This window comes from Symsagittifera roscoffensis, chromosome 4, assembly GCF_963678635.1.
Source record: "Symsagittifera roscoffensis chromosome 4, txSymRosc1.1, whole genome shotgun sequence".
NCBI lineage: Eukaryota > Metazoa > Xenacoelomorpha > Acoela > Convolutidae > Symsagittifera > Symsagittifera roscoffensis.
The window spans coordinates 5,091,052-5,106,428 of record NC_087065.1 but is presented as its reverse complement, the minus strand read 5'-3'; the positions used below and the strand labels follow the sequence as shown (position 1 = coordinate 5,106,428).

At 36.2% G+C, this 15,377-nt stretch overlaps 3 protein-coding genes across 3 annotated transcripts in view; 2 read left to right on the top strand and 1 right to left on the bottom strand.

Annotated features, from left to right (window-relative positions):
- The first annotated feature begins 268 nt into the window (after window positions 1-268).
- The window catches only part of LOC134845282 (dynein light chain roadblock-type 1-like), an 18,006-nt gene continuing 2,897 nt past the window's right edge, over window positions 269-15,377 (top strand). The window contains exon 1 of the mRNA XM_063862227.1: window positions 269-279. The gene's annotated coding sequence lies outside the window, so the exon portion shown is untranslated. The remainder of the gene's footprint in view (window positions 280-15,377) is intronic.
- LOC134845281 (transitional endoplasmic reticulum ATPase) lies at window positions 5,029-10,754 on the bottom strand. The gene is made up of 9 exons (XM_063862226.1): window positions 9,892-10,754; window positions 8,741-8,872; window positions 8,430-8,666; window positions 7,589-8,002; window positions 7,266-7,443; window positions 6,817-7,153; window positions 6,440-6,613; window positions 5,934-6,200; window positions 5,029-5,522 (listed from the first exon to the last, which is right to left on the bottom strand). Exons 1-9 carry the CDS (start codon window positions 10,456-10,458, stop codon window positions 5,420-5,422), a joined length of 2,409 nt encoding a protein of 802 aa, XP_063718296.1. The 5' UTR covers window positions 10,459-10,754; the 3' UTR covers window positions 5,029-5,419.
- Window positions 13,840-15,371, top strand: LOC134844417 (tRNA-uridine aminocarboxypropyltransferase 1-like). The gene has a single exon (XM_063861085.1). It carries the CDS (start codon window positions 14,393-14,395, stop codon window positions 15,224-15,226), a length of 834 nt encoding a protein of 277 aa, XP_063717155.1. The 5' UTR covers window positions 13,840-14,392; the 3' UTR covers window positions 15,227-15,371.

Genomic DNA, 15,377 nt, shown 5'->3' with positions numbered 1-15,377 from the left:
ATGCATGAAATTGATGGGCTAATTTCATTCAACAAGATTCCAGCACAGCATTTTTTTCAAGATTTAGTTTTGAGAAGAATAAGTGGAAACACCCGAAATGCCGTGAGGAGAACATGGAAAAAAGCTCCAAACTTTTCAAAGCAGATAAATGTTCTCGATTGTGATTATTCACATACGACGCTACTTAAAATTGGTAATTAACATTTAGAAAAAAAAAACATGCAATTATCTTCTCGTCTTCGGTGAACGACACGAAATTCCCTTCAGTACTTATTAAATTCTAGGTCCGTGGATTGTTAAAATGCTATGTAAAAAACACTTTTTTTTAGTAACAGCATTCAAAGCAACCCTTTATGAAAAAGGTCACAAAGTTTGTTTGGTTTTCATGAGTTTGGTTTTTCATTTAATGAGTTGTGAGCTATTTTCCTTAGGAAGGTTGACGAAGGTCCTAGTTCAAACATGCCATATGATGATCCTCGAAGTTGCGCTGGTTGTCTTCCGGCGATGAAGAAGATGAAGGGACCCACCGAAGAACCCACTGTAATCCCATGACTTCCTTAAACATAAACAATCTATGATTTTCTCCAGGGAGAGGCAAATTTTTGAGTTTTATTTTAAAGGTCAAAAGATATTCCGAGCGGTCCCAGAACACCATGGGCACCCTAAAAACGTTCTAAAGGAGCCTTCAGCGCCAATATATACTAATTTTCAGGGGTGACCGCGCGCCGAAAAAGCGCAATTTTTTGGTCAAAACTTTCCAATAAGAGGCTAAAACCGCTATCAAATTGGTTGACCTAAAAAAAAGCTCGCCCCTGATAAAAACCCTTTTTTGTCAAAACTGCCCCCTCCCAAAAACAAATTGAAACCTTGAACCATTTGACTGCCCTAAATTTTGGAATAGTTTTTGAACACATTAATTTGCAAAAACGATGAAATTTTCAAAAAAAAAAAGAAGTAAAGAGCAATTTTTCTTGGAGTTTGTTTTGAAAACTTCCTCCACACTATATAGAAAGCTTAAAGTTATGATGCTAGCGTCTAGTAACGCTTTAGTAACGCTTTAACATAAAGCGTCTAGTAACGCTTTATGTTGCTAGCGTCTAGTAACGCGTTAATAATTAGGCAAATTGGCAGTTTTGAAGCTTCGATAACTGTTCAAAAAGTGATCATCACAGCTACAATTTCCTTTTAAATTTGAACTCAGGTCATCACTGGCTTTAAGGTGCTTATAAAAACTCCTGTTCAAAATGATTGGTTAAAAATTTGAAAACTATATGTATATAAAACCACCGAAGCACAAATAGTACAACAAGTTCTTCGAAAGTCTGACTAATTAGAAAAATATCAAATAGCGAATACCGACTTGATAACAAAATCGGTGGCTTTGAGCGGTTGAGTCGTCCTTACAATTGACATGTTTTAATATTTGGGAATTTTTTGGAAATTTTTTTTTCCGCTGGTTAATCTCAACATAATTGGGAATCGCAGAAACATCAAAAAAGAAAAATTCAAATGTTTGCTCGAAATGCATAAATCATAATTTAACAAAGGGTTTCTTAGATCTAATTTCATATCTGAAATTTTGTTTGTCAAGGTTATTTCGGATCTAAAATTTTCAAGTTCTCATCAAGATATCAAAAAAAGAATTTCACATCTGAGAATCAACTAATGAAAGGAATAAAGAATTTCACATCTGAGAATCAACTAATGTAAGAAATAAAGAATTTCAGATCATGCACAGAAAATTCCTTGGGTACTGAAAGCCTGTTGAAACAAATATGAGATAGATCGAATGAATTTTGGAAACTTTTATAGGTTGAAAAAGTTGAGAACGTCGAGAGAGAGAGTCACATTGTGCCCAATTTTGTGGCGCCGAACAATTTTTTTTGAAGTTTCGATAAAGACGGTCGAGAAAGTCGAAACACAAACATATCTGAACAGGGTCGAAGAAAATTTTTCACTTTTTTTATTGGGTCAGGAAATCAAAGCATGTCAAAATTTGGCCAAGAAAGTCGAAACATACCGAAAGTTGGTCGAGAAGTTCTACTTTAACCATCGAATGCTCTACTTTGACAAAAAATAAACCCTACTGTGACAAAAAAATTTGGGCATTTTTTGAAAAATTAGCCCAATAGAGGCGTTTTTAGGCAATTTTTTTGGAAAATTTTGATCATAAAAAGATTTTTTTTGGCGTCCTTTCCCCCCTCAATTAAGTATATCCTGGCGCCAAAGGCGCCTTTAGAAACAATTTAGGTTCAGTCAGCCAAAAATGGTTGTCTGAAATAGAACAAAGGCAAGGGGTCGACAAATCCCTGAGGCGAGAGGGCGTCTGCCCCTGTCTACCCTAAATCCGCTACTGATTCATTGACAGATTTCAAAAACAAAATTGTTTCACTATTATACATTCAAAGACAGTAAAAAGCAGAATAACTTCGAAAATAACTTAACCATTTCAAAACTACTTCAAGTGATATCATTTTTATCAATTTGGGATCTTCGAAATAGATGCCTACTAAAAGTCAAATAACTGACGTTTTTTCTGGTTTTTGCACACGAGAAAAAAAATTGGAAATTTCTTTATCTTTTTTGCATTTTGATTAGGAAATTTTTTGCGATTAAAGCAAACAAGGAAAAAATGACACAAGAATGTCGCGTCACCTTCTTATTAAAAATGCCATGCATAACATCTTGTTCATCAAGAACGAAAAAGCGATCAATTACATGCACTATCCTATTGTGGTGTGACTTTAACTTACTAAAGTTGAGTATAACCCGGGTTACATAGCCTGGGGAGAAACTTGGGACTCACGCTAGGAAATTAATGATTCCAGGGCAATCCTGAACTTCTTGGCACGGGGTATCCAGGAACTCTGCCAGGAGCTCAAAGATAAACATCCTTGAAAACCAATCCTGGAAACCTGCTAGGTACCCTTCTATAAAAGTCAGGAAAACAGATTTTTTTTGGAACATTTTCTAATATTTGGTCACCGCAAAATAATTGTTATGCTCAAATAAATTTTTTTGAGATTGAATAATTTACAGGAATAAAATGCAATGTTGTATGTCAAACTCAATTTTTCGCTCAAAAGAGCCAAAACTAGTAACACTTGATGGGTGCCACAAACTGTTGGGGAGCCACAAAATTTTTTTTTAAGTTTGCAAAAGGTGAGATAAGCATCAATATGAAAGAAATTCATCCCCAAAAATTTCGAGCACAGTTTTTTCGGATCTAGAAGCTGATTTGGTCACCTAGCAAGTTATTTTTTCTTGTCATAAACCTGTGCAAAGTTCTAAATTTACTAATATGCGCGAAACTACACATTCCATTTTTACGAGATTTTTGCCAACTAATTAGCAGGTTTTCTTAGATGAAAGTATCCATGGTTATTTGTAGCTTCGGGTAGAAATTAAAACATTTGCAATTTTGAAAGATCAAACAAAAAATGAAGTCCAGGCCTGATTCCACGCAATTTTATGTTCCTTTCAAGCATATCGTTCCAAGAAAAATCAGGTACCACAAAAGATTACCGGAATGAGTCGAGTGGAAATGCATTTTCAGTGTCGAGAAAAACCGGTATGCAAATTTTGATTTTAGTTTAAAGCTTGCTTTTCATATTTCTATTTCAACCTTGGTCATAGTAAAATTTGGTCAGTTGGAAAACAGTTTTTGAAAAAAAATGACTAGAAAAACGAAAAAAAAAATTGCGGAAATTTTTGAACTTAGAAAATTTTGATTCCTAAAATTGCGCTAAAAAACTCCAAAAACTCCTTTGTCTTCAGTATAATTAAGTTTTCGTGGCTTAAATTAACCTTAAATAAGCTATTGCATTTACTAACTTCTTTACTTATAAGCTCAAAATCAGACCAAATATCAAAATTTCAAACCAATTTTTCTCCACAGTGTAAAAAATTTTGAAATGTGTTAATTTCAGTCAAATCGCGACTGAAACGGCTTTTATATTATATATCATTCCAATGGTTATTTGTGGTAGCTGAATTTCCGTGGAAAACAAAAAAAAACAAACACCCGAATCCAAAGTTCTTCCCCTTTTTCAGTGGTTTGAACAAAATTGCACAAAATCAAATTTAATTTTAAATATTAACCTGGTAATTTTTAAAACGAAACTTGCAAACTTGAGAAATTTTTGGTTTGCGTTAGAACTAACTATCAGGACAACCAAGACAATTTTTCCTTTTCGCTATATAAATCAAAGAAATGTTGCTTTCATCTGAGTTCTTAAATCTTTTGTTTTAAGTAAAGCTTAATTTTTAGACAAAAACAAAAACATGTTTAATTTGCATTTAAAAAAAATTCTGCAGTGCTCAACAAATACATGAATCAAGTAATTTTTTTGCCTGAAAAAATGCTTGACTGTTCAACAAAGACATGTCACGTGAGTTTTAATTTAAATAATTATTGTCTTATTTTTGAAAAAAAATTCAATTTTCGCAGTTCAGAGACAAAATATCTGGCTATAATGCTCTTCGCATTTCCTGAACAGTTGGCGATTCACTTTTTGAAACAATTTACTAATTTGAAAAAACTGGCTCGGTAAAACTTTTATTCCGCTGAGAGATCTGAAGTTTTCTCGCCACTTAAGTTTTCGTAATTGGAAAGATCAATTTTGCCTAAATTGTAGCAGATGAAGTTGAATTAAATACCTTGGTAAATATGAACTTTTTGATTTTAATTCAAAGCTTATCCCTAAATGAAATAATTTTTGAATTCACTTTTTTAGTTTTTGAGCAATTGAAGACAAGACTTTTCTGAAAAACAAAAAATCGAGACCTATTTGGGAATCTTCACTTCGTTGATCAACTCTTAATTACGTACAATTAAGTTTCTTGACGGATTAATACGACCAAGAAGCTTGCCTTAATTCAACTTTGAATAATTTTTGAGAAGGAAAAATTCACCTCCGTTAAAAACTTTGACAAGCCAAACTGTTTGCTCAGTGTTTCGATAAATTTGGGCCCATTTTTTAACAGTTCTAATTGATTTTTTAATCTTGGTTGACTTGCTTTGAAAAATTCCATCTCAGATATTCAATTAGTTTTAAAACATCACATTTTAAACAAATTACGTAAATATAATCACGATGATATCTTAACTTCCATTTGTCTAACTTTGCCGACAAACGCAGTTTGCCTAAATTGTTGTTATGGTATTATAACTTATCACTCGTTTCTTTATTTGATATAACTTACTACTATATAAAACAGGTAAAATTAAGCGAACAAAAACCAATCAGTTAACCAGAGAGCTGCGAGTTGTGGGGCTCGATAAGCTCTTTTAAGTCAATGAACAAGTTCAGTTCAGTTCAGATCTAAAATTAGTCACTGTTCATTTCAATCAGCAGTCGTTTGAAATCAGCACTTCCGCCTCCAGTTGATCCTTGCATCAGGGCTGGGCTGGGAGTGCTTAGCTGTAGAGGTCATCGTCATCCTGGTTGTTCTGGAACATTCCGGCTCCTCCAGGGGCTCCAGTGCCTCCACTTCCTCCTGAGGCACCCGAGGTCGGGAAACTGAAACAGGGAATTTTTTAATTTTAGATATCTTCAAATTTCACATCACGTTAAGAAATTCCAACTTCAAATCAAGCTAACATCATCTTTCCCTTCCCAACCCCCTTTTGCGTGGTCCCAAATATCTGTCATATTATACTTGTACACAGCATTGAATGTTTGGATCCAATGGCTAGCATCTTTTACACGCTAACTCAATCCGAGCTTCTTGGCTGATACTTTTGGGCACACTGATTTATTTTCTGGTTTGATGGATTATTTTTTGTAAACGAATTGCTTCGAATGCTCGAAAGTGATCGTTCAAAACTAATCCAAACTTCGTCTAGCCAATCTTTTTTTGCATTCAAGGAGCAACGACTTTAACCCGTTTGACAAGATCCCTTGGGAAGTATGACCAAAAGTTTGACTCACCGGAAGTTTCCTCCCAGTCCTCGACTCTGCTGGAGGGTCTGGGCGAACATCTCGTACTTGCGCACATCATTCTGACTGACAGACTGGTGAGCGAACTTCATCGACTCCTCGAAGTGGTCCCGTCTCAGTTCCGGCACAGGGTCCGTCTCCATGATGTCCTCGTCAGGGTGTTCGCGTCTTCTTCGCTCCAATGCAATCTCCTTCTCAATTGACTCTCGAATGGCCAACTTACCCGCACGCTGACAAATCTCAGTCAAATCCGCACCACTAGAATAATGAACTCTATTTCAACATTTACTCATCCTAGTATAACGAGTTGTTTGTTTATTATCTCTTTCCTCGCAACAAATAGATCTAGATTCAAAAATGACATATTTCACACATCCAACTGATTTGTTGCTGCAAAATTAGGAGATTTAGATTCCAGGTTTTCAAATTTCAAAATAAAATAGCTTTCAATTCTAATAGCATGTTTTCAACCCTGATTAGCCAGAGTAACACCTGACCTGAACCCCTCGGTGACTTTGGCCAGGTAGTCGAGGTCCACGTCTTTAGCCACTGGACTCTTTCTCAGATTGGCCCGCAAAATGGCCATTCGCGACTTCAGATCAGGCAGCGGAATGTAGATCAGTTGATCAAGCCGACCAGGACGCAGAATAGCTGAGTCAATGATGTCCGGCCTGAAGAAAAATCCATCCGAAGTGAGGTTTTTACAGACGCTCACATTTTACAGCTGCATATTTTCATACAAACATCTAAACAGTTTGTAATGACATATTTCATAGGAGCAAATTTTTCCTTGAAAACTAATTCTAATGGAATTTAATATCTTATTCCAATTTTTTTCATAATTGAAACAATCAGTTTTTAGCATCTCTCATACCTGTTGGTGGCTCCGATGATGAACACATTCTTCTTCGAGCCCATTCCGTCCATCTCGGTCAGGACCTGGTTAATGACCCGGTCACTGGCTCCTCCTCCATCCCCCACGCTTCCGCCTCTCGATTTAGCAATACTGTCCAGTTCGTCAAAGAACAACACACATGGAGCTGCTTGTCTCGCTTTGTCGAACACATCTCGCACGTTGGCCTCGGACTCTCCGAACCACATGGTCAGCAGCTCAGGGCCCTTGATGGAGATAAAGTTAGCCTGGCACTCGTTTGCAATGGCCTTGGCGAGAAGCGTCTTACCACAGCCAGGTGGTCCGTAGAACAACACACCTGTAAAAAATCAAAATTGAACAAAAACAAAAAATCTCTGATATTCTCAACAGCTTGTTTCTTAACCATTCGTAAACTATTTGATTTTAAGACAGTAATTTATAAAACGTACCCTTTGGGGGACTCATAGCGAACTTGAGGAACTTCTCGGGATGTTCGACTGGATATTGCACCAACTCTTGCAGCTCCCGCTTCACGTTCTCCAGGCCTCCGATGTCCTCCCAAGTGACATTTGGGATCTCGACAACCGTCTCTCGCAGAGCACTAGGGCTACTCTTGCCAAGAGCGAACTAGAACGAAAAGATAATTTTAAGAACATTCTTTCTATTTTGTGCTAATATCTTCATAATGATACAGAGAACTGGAATCGTTTGACTCTGATGGATTGGGAGCTAATTAGCAAAATTCACATATGGTTAACTGGCTTAAACATACCCTGAAGTTCTCCATGGTAACTGCAAGCGAGTCCAGCACTTGTGCGTCAATGGTGTCATCCTCAAGGTCAATCAGATCCATCTTTTCTCTGATCTGCTGCAGCGCTGCCTCGGAGCACAGGGCAGCCAAATCTGCTCCAACGTGTCCATGGGTTTCAGACGCAACCTGTTCCAGATCCACATCATCATTCAATTTCATGTTCTTCGTGTGGATTCTCAGGACCTCCAGGCGCCCGGTGGTGTCCGGGATCCCAATGTCAACTTCCCGGTCGAATCTTCCAAATCGTCGCAAGGCGGCGTCGATACTGTTAGGTCGGTTTGTTGCCGCCATGACCACCACGTTTGATCTCTGCTTCAATCCATCCATGAGAGTGAGCAATTGTGATACAATTCTTCTTTCGACTTCTCCGTGAGTCTAAGAAAAATTCACATTTTAAATGCTTGCTAGAGCAGAAGTAAAATTTCAGCGGATATGGCAATTAAAACATTTCGTTATTTGGCTCTATAATTATAACCCCTGCGACAAACCTAGAAACAAAATTATATTTTTCTGGCGTCTATGATTTAAAGGGGGCTAAAACGGTCTTGTGTGAAAATATGTCTTGAGCAATATTTTAAGGGTCAAGTCAATTTAATTTTCCAGAATTACAAAAACCAAAAAGCTCATTGTTTTCAATTAGAATTTATGCTCTTAAGCAACGCGTTTCCATGATCGTTAGAATATCATAAGCACGTCAATTGAATTCCCGTCAAGACGGATTACATTTACCTAAATTGGCATCTCCGTTCTGGAAAAGCAGCAATGGAATTTACTTGCATAAAATTTACTTGCATAATCTTACTTTTTCCCGCTTAGGAGCAATAGCGTCCAATTCATCGATGAAAATGATACTTGGGGAGTTCTTTTCGGCTTCCTCGAAAGCTTTCCTCAGATTGCTTTCGGATTCTCCAGCAAGTTTGCTCATAATCTCTGGCCCGTTAATGAGAAAAAAGAATGATCCTGTCTCGTTGGCAACCGCTCTTGCAATCAGAGTCTTTCCTGTTCCTGGAGGTCCAAAGAGGAGAATTCCTCGAGGAGGCTAAATAAATAACTTTTAACTTCAGATACTTGAAATGTTTAATGTAACTCTAAGGCTATGAGCAATCGGTTTACCTTTACACCGATTGCTTTGAAGAGTGTTGGATGCCTCAAAGGCAATTCGACCATTTCCTTGATCTGCGCCAGCTGCTTGCGACAACCTCCGACGTCGTCATATCCAATTTCATTTAGAGTTTCCTCTTCTTCCTAGAATGAAAATTAGTATTCGAACTTCTCAATAACTGCAGTTTCTTATCAGCTTTAAGTCCACCTTTTAAATTTAAAGAAAAAACACTATTATCTCTATCGGCCCAATTGACTAGGAAGCTGCAATCACACATATAAACAAAGATAGCCGGTTACTGTGCAAGTACACCGACCACGGTAATAAAAAACTTACCAGGTTCTTTTTTTCAAATGTCTTTTTTCAAATGCCATCGTACAAGAGCTCACCTGGTAAATTGCATTGCATGTGCGAATTGAGCCCGCAATCAGATGATTGCTGGGCACCATGAGTACCGATGCGCCACTTTATTGATGCGACCAATGAAAATGGGGAGGAAATTTGTTTTCGATTGTGTTGTATTTTTTATGCTTTCCACTTAAAATCAGGTACCACAAATACTCATCCGAATAGGTTGAATGATATATCATATTAAAGCCCTTTCAGTCGTGTTTCAAACATAATTAAATATATAGTAACTTTCTGCAAACTTTTTTTTAATTTTTTTTAGTAGTAATAGTAGTAGGCAACAAAAAACTTAGAAAACTAATTCGATCGAAAAAAGAACAAAGTCAAAACTTCAAACTGGTTTCTCGCGACACGGAATTTTTGAGAAAAAATTTGTTTAGTTTGAATCTTGACAAAAAGGACTTTAATATGATTTAGCACTCGATCCCTTCTCATAACTATTCATGGTACCTTTTTAGTCCAGCAAACTGACAAACCTCAAGCTCCTTAATATGATAAAAGGCAAACTTTCAGTTTAAAAGTTAGCTCATGAGGTTAACATCTTCGCACAAAAAACAATATTCCGTTTAATTTGCAAAGATTTTCACTAAACTGTGCGAATTGAGTTGTTGAAAAAAAACTGATTATTAATCACTACAATTTCAAACTCGGTAGTAAAATTATCGATTTCCAAAACAAGAAAATCTGAGTCAGAGCCAGCAAATTTCTCGTATGATTCAATTGACAAGTTTATTATCAAAGATTCTATGCTTACCTCTCGCTTAACAGGGTCCCCTTCGCAGTGTATAACTGTATCAGATGAAACAATGCAGTAAGGCGTTGGATCTGTTTCGACAACTTTGAACTCCACTGCTCTCATTCCTCCTCTTACGATGAAGATGTCTCCTTTATGAACTGGTCTGTATGCTTCAAGAAAATATGGTTTCAGATAAACATCAAACAGATTTCCAGTCAGTCCAGTGACTGTATCATCTATGGGAAGTACGTGGATTCGTTTACCATACTTCACATCAGGAAGAGCCTGAATGCTCACAACATCACTTAGTCGGACACGAAGATTGTTTCTTATAACTCTTCCCATTCTTATTTTTTCATTGGCACATGTGTCTTCCGATAAAACAATACAAACAGTTTCCTTCCTCTTCTTTCCCTTAATGAGAATCGTATCTCCTCTGAACAACTGTAATTCGTCCATTTTTGCTTGTGAAAGCGTCACAACTGAATTGTCATCTTGAATAGCTTCTTCCACGATAAGCCTATTCGGCTTCATCTTCTGCTTCAAAATTGCCGTAGCAAGATCATCGCCTTTTGCGTCACCCATTTTCAATGATATTCAAATCTAAAATAATTTTACTAAGCAAAAAAAGGTTTTCGGACTACTTCGTTTAATCCGTGTTTATGAGCAAATATTTAGGTAGCCAGAACTTAGAGAAACAAATCTTCGTCTCTACTTCAAAAAAAGTTGCTTAAACCAAAAAAAATTATGAGAGCAAGCGATCGGTAATTGATCAAACCATTGCTATTAGATAATTTCGTTCGCTAAGAGGAAGTTCATGCAAGTATTTTGCATATTCAAAACTTCATCGAAGGCATTTGTCATTTATCTTACACTAATTGAATATAACACGTTTCATGACGTAATAAGAAAATCATCATTCCCGGAAAACTCAATCGAAATTTGTGATAGAAAATAGAATAGCCATATGACAAAAACTGAATGAAGTTTTCCGAAAAAACCATGAAGAGAACAAGTTGATACTTTTGGATTAAATAGGAAAATAATGCAAATCAAATCAAATTCAAGATTTTATTCCGAAGAAAATTCGTATTTGCAAAAATATTTGTTCTTGAAACATGGTTTCATTCAGTCATTCAAACCATGTCACGACAATCCAATATTCGGGAAATTTCACCTACTCACTTGTAATGCCATACAACCTGTAACGGAACGGGACTAAGTGCTACTTCTCTACCATAACCCACACACGATACACCAAGTGAACTATGTGTGCTCTAATGTCTATTCTATTCTTTGCTTTTGCTTTATAGATGTGTGTTTAATACTGTCTTGTCAAGACGTAATTCAACTTCTCTCTCTCTCTTTCTCTCTCTCTCTCTCTCTCTCCTCTCTCTCTCTCCTCTCTCTCTCTCTCTCAAACCATGTCAAAAATTTATTTTTGGAAAAACCCAATTAGCAATTTCAATAATAGTGATAAAGAATCTGTCCCAAGTTTTTAATTTTCTTTTTTATTATTTATCAGATGGTCTAAAGTATCATAGTCACCGAGGTTACAGTCAGGAGTCCTTTCATCACATATTCCATCAACATCCTTGAAATTTTCTAGATATGGAAAAGAAAATAATTTAAAAAGGAGATGATAACTGTTAATTGATAAGAAAAAAAAAATAACACTTTAATTGCACATCGAAATTAATTTCAATACACAAGTGTATGTCAAATGTTTTCTGTTTTTTTCCTATCGGTTCATAAAAATATTATAACATCATTAGATACACATAGTTACAATAACAATAAACAAAACAAACTCGATTACAATCCTTTGGGTGATCAATCGATTACAATAAGTGTTGATGTGATCAATCGAATTTTGAGTACCTAAGGAAAAACATGAATCAACATGAATTTTGTAATGTGTTTTGCAACAAATAATAATAGATGTTCGAAACAATGAGGTTGTGCGTACTCTTATGAAATTTTTCAGATTTGATGAACAATAGCTTTCACCTATCAACTTCGTGCGGTTCTAACCGGAAAAATTAAGAATACTTTTCCGTTAAACATTTCAGCCCTGTAACAAAAGACTTATATAATGAAGACATACCTGTTGGGGTGGATGTAGCTAATTCTGTTTATTCAAAACAGTACCTGATTTTCAGAACCTGATTAAAACAGTAAACTGTTGTTCTGACCACTCTCGAAGAGTTGAAAAAGCTCTATTGATTATGGGTCGGTTTTACATATTTTTCCAGCCAATTTTGACAACCCAAAGGAAAGTAGTAGTAGTAGTAGTATATGCTTTAGGACAACTGTCCAAGGGTTTTCACCCCTCAGTTTTCATATGGCACAAAATTGAATTTTTTCAGGGTGTTGCAGATTCCAAAAGTGCATAACACTCGCCATGTGCATGAGTTCACCTCGTTGAAATTTTCTCGGAAGAACGTTTGATATAGCTTGGCGATAGTAATTTTGTCGATTAACCCATCTGTTTTTACACTCTGTTTTTTGAGGGGTACATACCTGTGAGGCATATGTTAGTACAGGTACAACATATTCTATGTAAGCTTTTTAGGGACCAAGAGTGGTAACATATTAAAGCCTCACTAGCCGTTATTGCGATTGTCAAGGTAACAGGCCTAAATTTTTTCGTTTCTCAGAGTAAATAAGAAAAGAAACAAGGATAACCTGTCATGCGCAACAACAATTTTTTTTTTGTAATTTAGTCACATTGTTTTCTGCGCGGTATGATAAAATGATCTAAACGAAAACGTAGGACTTGAGAATATTCGACAGTTGTAGCAAAATAGGCAAAATTTGTAGAAAAATTACAAAGAAAACAAAGTTATCATAATAAATTTTTTGATTTCAAATGGCGCTTGAAAAAATCGAAAAACAACTTTACTCGAGTACGGCCCAAAGTTTTTGCGGCCTAATTAAACAAAAATAAGCTATTGGAAGCCTGATGGCTTGCGTTATTTGCCCGAATTTAGACTAAAAATCATAATTTTCAAACCGGTTTTTCTTGACACTGGGAAATTTTTTTTGAAATTTTCAAATTTCGTTCGAATCACGACTAAAAGGGGGCTTTAATATGCTCAACTCTCTTCGATGATATTTTGTGGCAGCCGATTTTGCATGGAAAAAAACTAAAACACAACACCCGAATACAATGTTCCGCATTTTTCAAATGGTCGGAACAATTAGATAGGGTTTAGAGTCTGAACTCTTATTTAAATTATACTTTAATTTTAACGCTATATTAGCTATGAATTTGTAAATTGTGCTTTTGTTCACCATTTCAATAGCCTTTTCTGGATAAAATTGTTTTCCCATTTTTTAAAACTTTTATTAAATTTTAATGCTAATTGCTCAGCAGCCGGCCATCCTTGTCTTTTCTTTGAAGTTCGCTTTCAAATTCCACCAGATATGAATAACGCTCTGTAAATATCTATTGATGCATTTGGGTCAGAAATTCTCCAAAAGTGTCAATCATAGAAATCATATGAAATAGCTGTAATTTAATGAGATTAGTTTAATAGAACTCAAAATTTGAAAAAAATTCTGTAAATAATCAGGCGTTTCCGTTTGTATTTAGTGCACTTACAGCTTATAGTACCTGCAACTATCGCATACTAGTTTTAAATTTGACGGTGAGCATTTTGTCGATGCAGTATAATTCTCTTGGCATAGTTGTTGTGTTAAAATGAGTTAGAATGTGGTGAATGACAAGGAGACGGGTCTGATCCATAGAATGAGTTTAATAGACAATTATGAGAAACCGTAAAGCGAACGAAGCAGAAGCAAGGGATCTCATTAGAAGAAAGTTTTTAGCCGATTTTTGAATCACTATTTGTTACAGCAGTTAGTCCTTTTTAGTTCGAATTGCGGTAAAGCAAGTTGTGAAACAATTATTCATGTACTGCCGAAAATGCCTTCATTTTGTTTGCTTAGCTTGTTATTAAGTTCACCGTCTGGATCAGACCCGTCTCCTTGTTATTCACCTAAAATGTTTTTCGAGCATTGATATCAAACTTGTTGATACTCCGTTTAATAAGACTGCTGATTAGTGTAGATGAAAACTAATGAGCGCACTGTTTTTTATCTCGCTTTTTTCCGGGTTTCAGTTTTTTGTTAGCTCAATCGACCTGAAGATTTTTGAAGGTTGAAGGTAATCAATTCTTTATCTGCACAATAAGTACAAAGGCTGTTTGAAAACTGAGAAATTTGCTTCACTAATTGGGGAGAGTTTTCCAGAAAAATAACCTTTTTCTCCCTAAATTTGGTCACTTGTAAGAAAGCCGAGGCTTTTTTCCGAGGTAATTATATAGTCGGTTTGCAAAACATTCGGTTCCTTGCTATCAAATTATTGCCAATCGTAGTGGAAGACGCCATATGTTTGATTGGTTTAAAATTTCTATCTTTGGGGCCATGTATAGATCAGTTTTGAGATTACTTGGATTGAAAAGTAAATAAAAGCATTCAAGGTCGACTACAAAAGTGCTGTTTACAGATCCTCATGGATATGACAGGAGAAAATATCATCAAAAGAAAAAAGTACGATTTTGAGGTTCAAATTTCGGATCAAGCATGTCTGAATATAGCAGATCGCGGCAACTGCTTAAGTTGTGGCAGGTCTAGAAAGTGGTTTTGTTACGACTGCGCTCGTTGGAGCTCCGGGTTCGACGGAAAGAAAGTTCCGAGAGTTTCACTCCCATTTCCATTACATATTTTGAAACACAACATTGAGGTTTCAGGAAAAAGCACGGCTTTACATGCTGTTATGCTTGTGAATTCCCCATGTAAATATCATGTGTACCCCCGTATTCCGGATTATAGCAAAATGGCCCGACCAGACTCGGAAAACCCAAACATTTGGGTGCTTTACCCATCAAAAACAGCGAAACCAGTACGAGAAATTGTCGAAGATTTCCATCTCAATTGTTCTGCAGAAAATAGTTCATATTCGTTTGAAGAATTTTGCAAAATAATTGAACTTGATTTACTAGTTGTTGTTGACGGTACTTGGACGCAAATTCATGACTTTTTAGATGACTTCAGAATAAAATCGGCAAAATCAGTCCGATTTGTAAAGTTAGTGGAAATTTATGAAACCACTTTTTGGAGACCTCAAGGCAAACTGCCGAAGAGTTATCTCGCCACAATCGAAGCGTTGTTCTATTTCATGAAAGAATTGCAGTTAGAGTTTGCAAAGTTTACTGCTGCGAAGTGTTTATCGAATGAAGACGAACATAAGTTTGACAATTTGCTCTTCTTTTATGATTTTATGCTCAAGTGTGTTACGGGAAGAGGAAGTAACCCATTGGCATCGTCACCAAAGGACAGTAGTTGAAAAAAAAGGCTAGAAAAAGCTGCCAAAGTTGATTGTAATTGAAGCATCTTGCAGGGTTAAGAATGGTTAAGTTCCAGAGCTCTATTAGGTTCGCCGTCTAGTTTTATATCGAGATCAAAAGTAAAATCTCGCATCTTTCGACGAAACGATT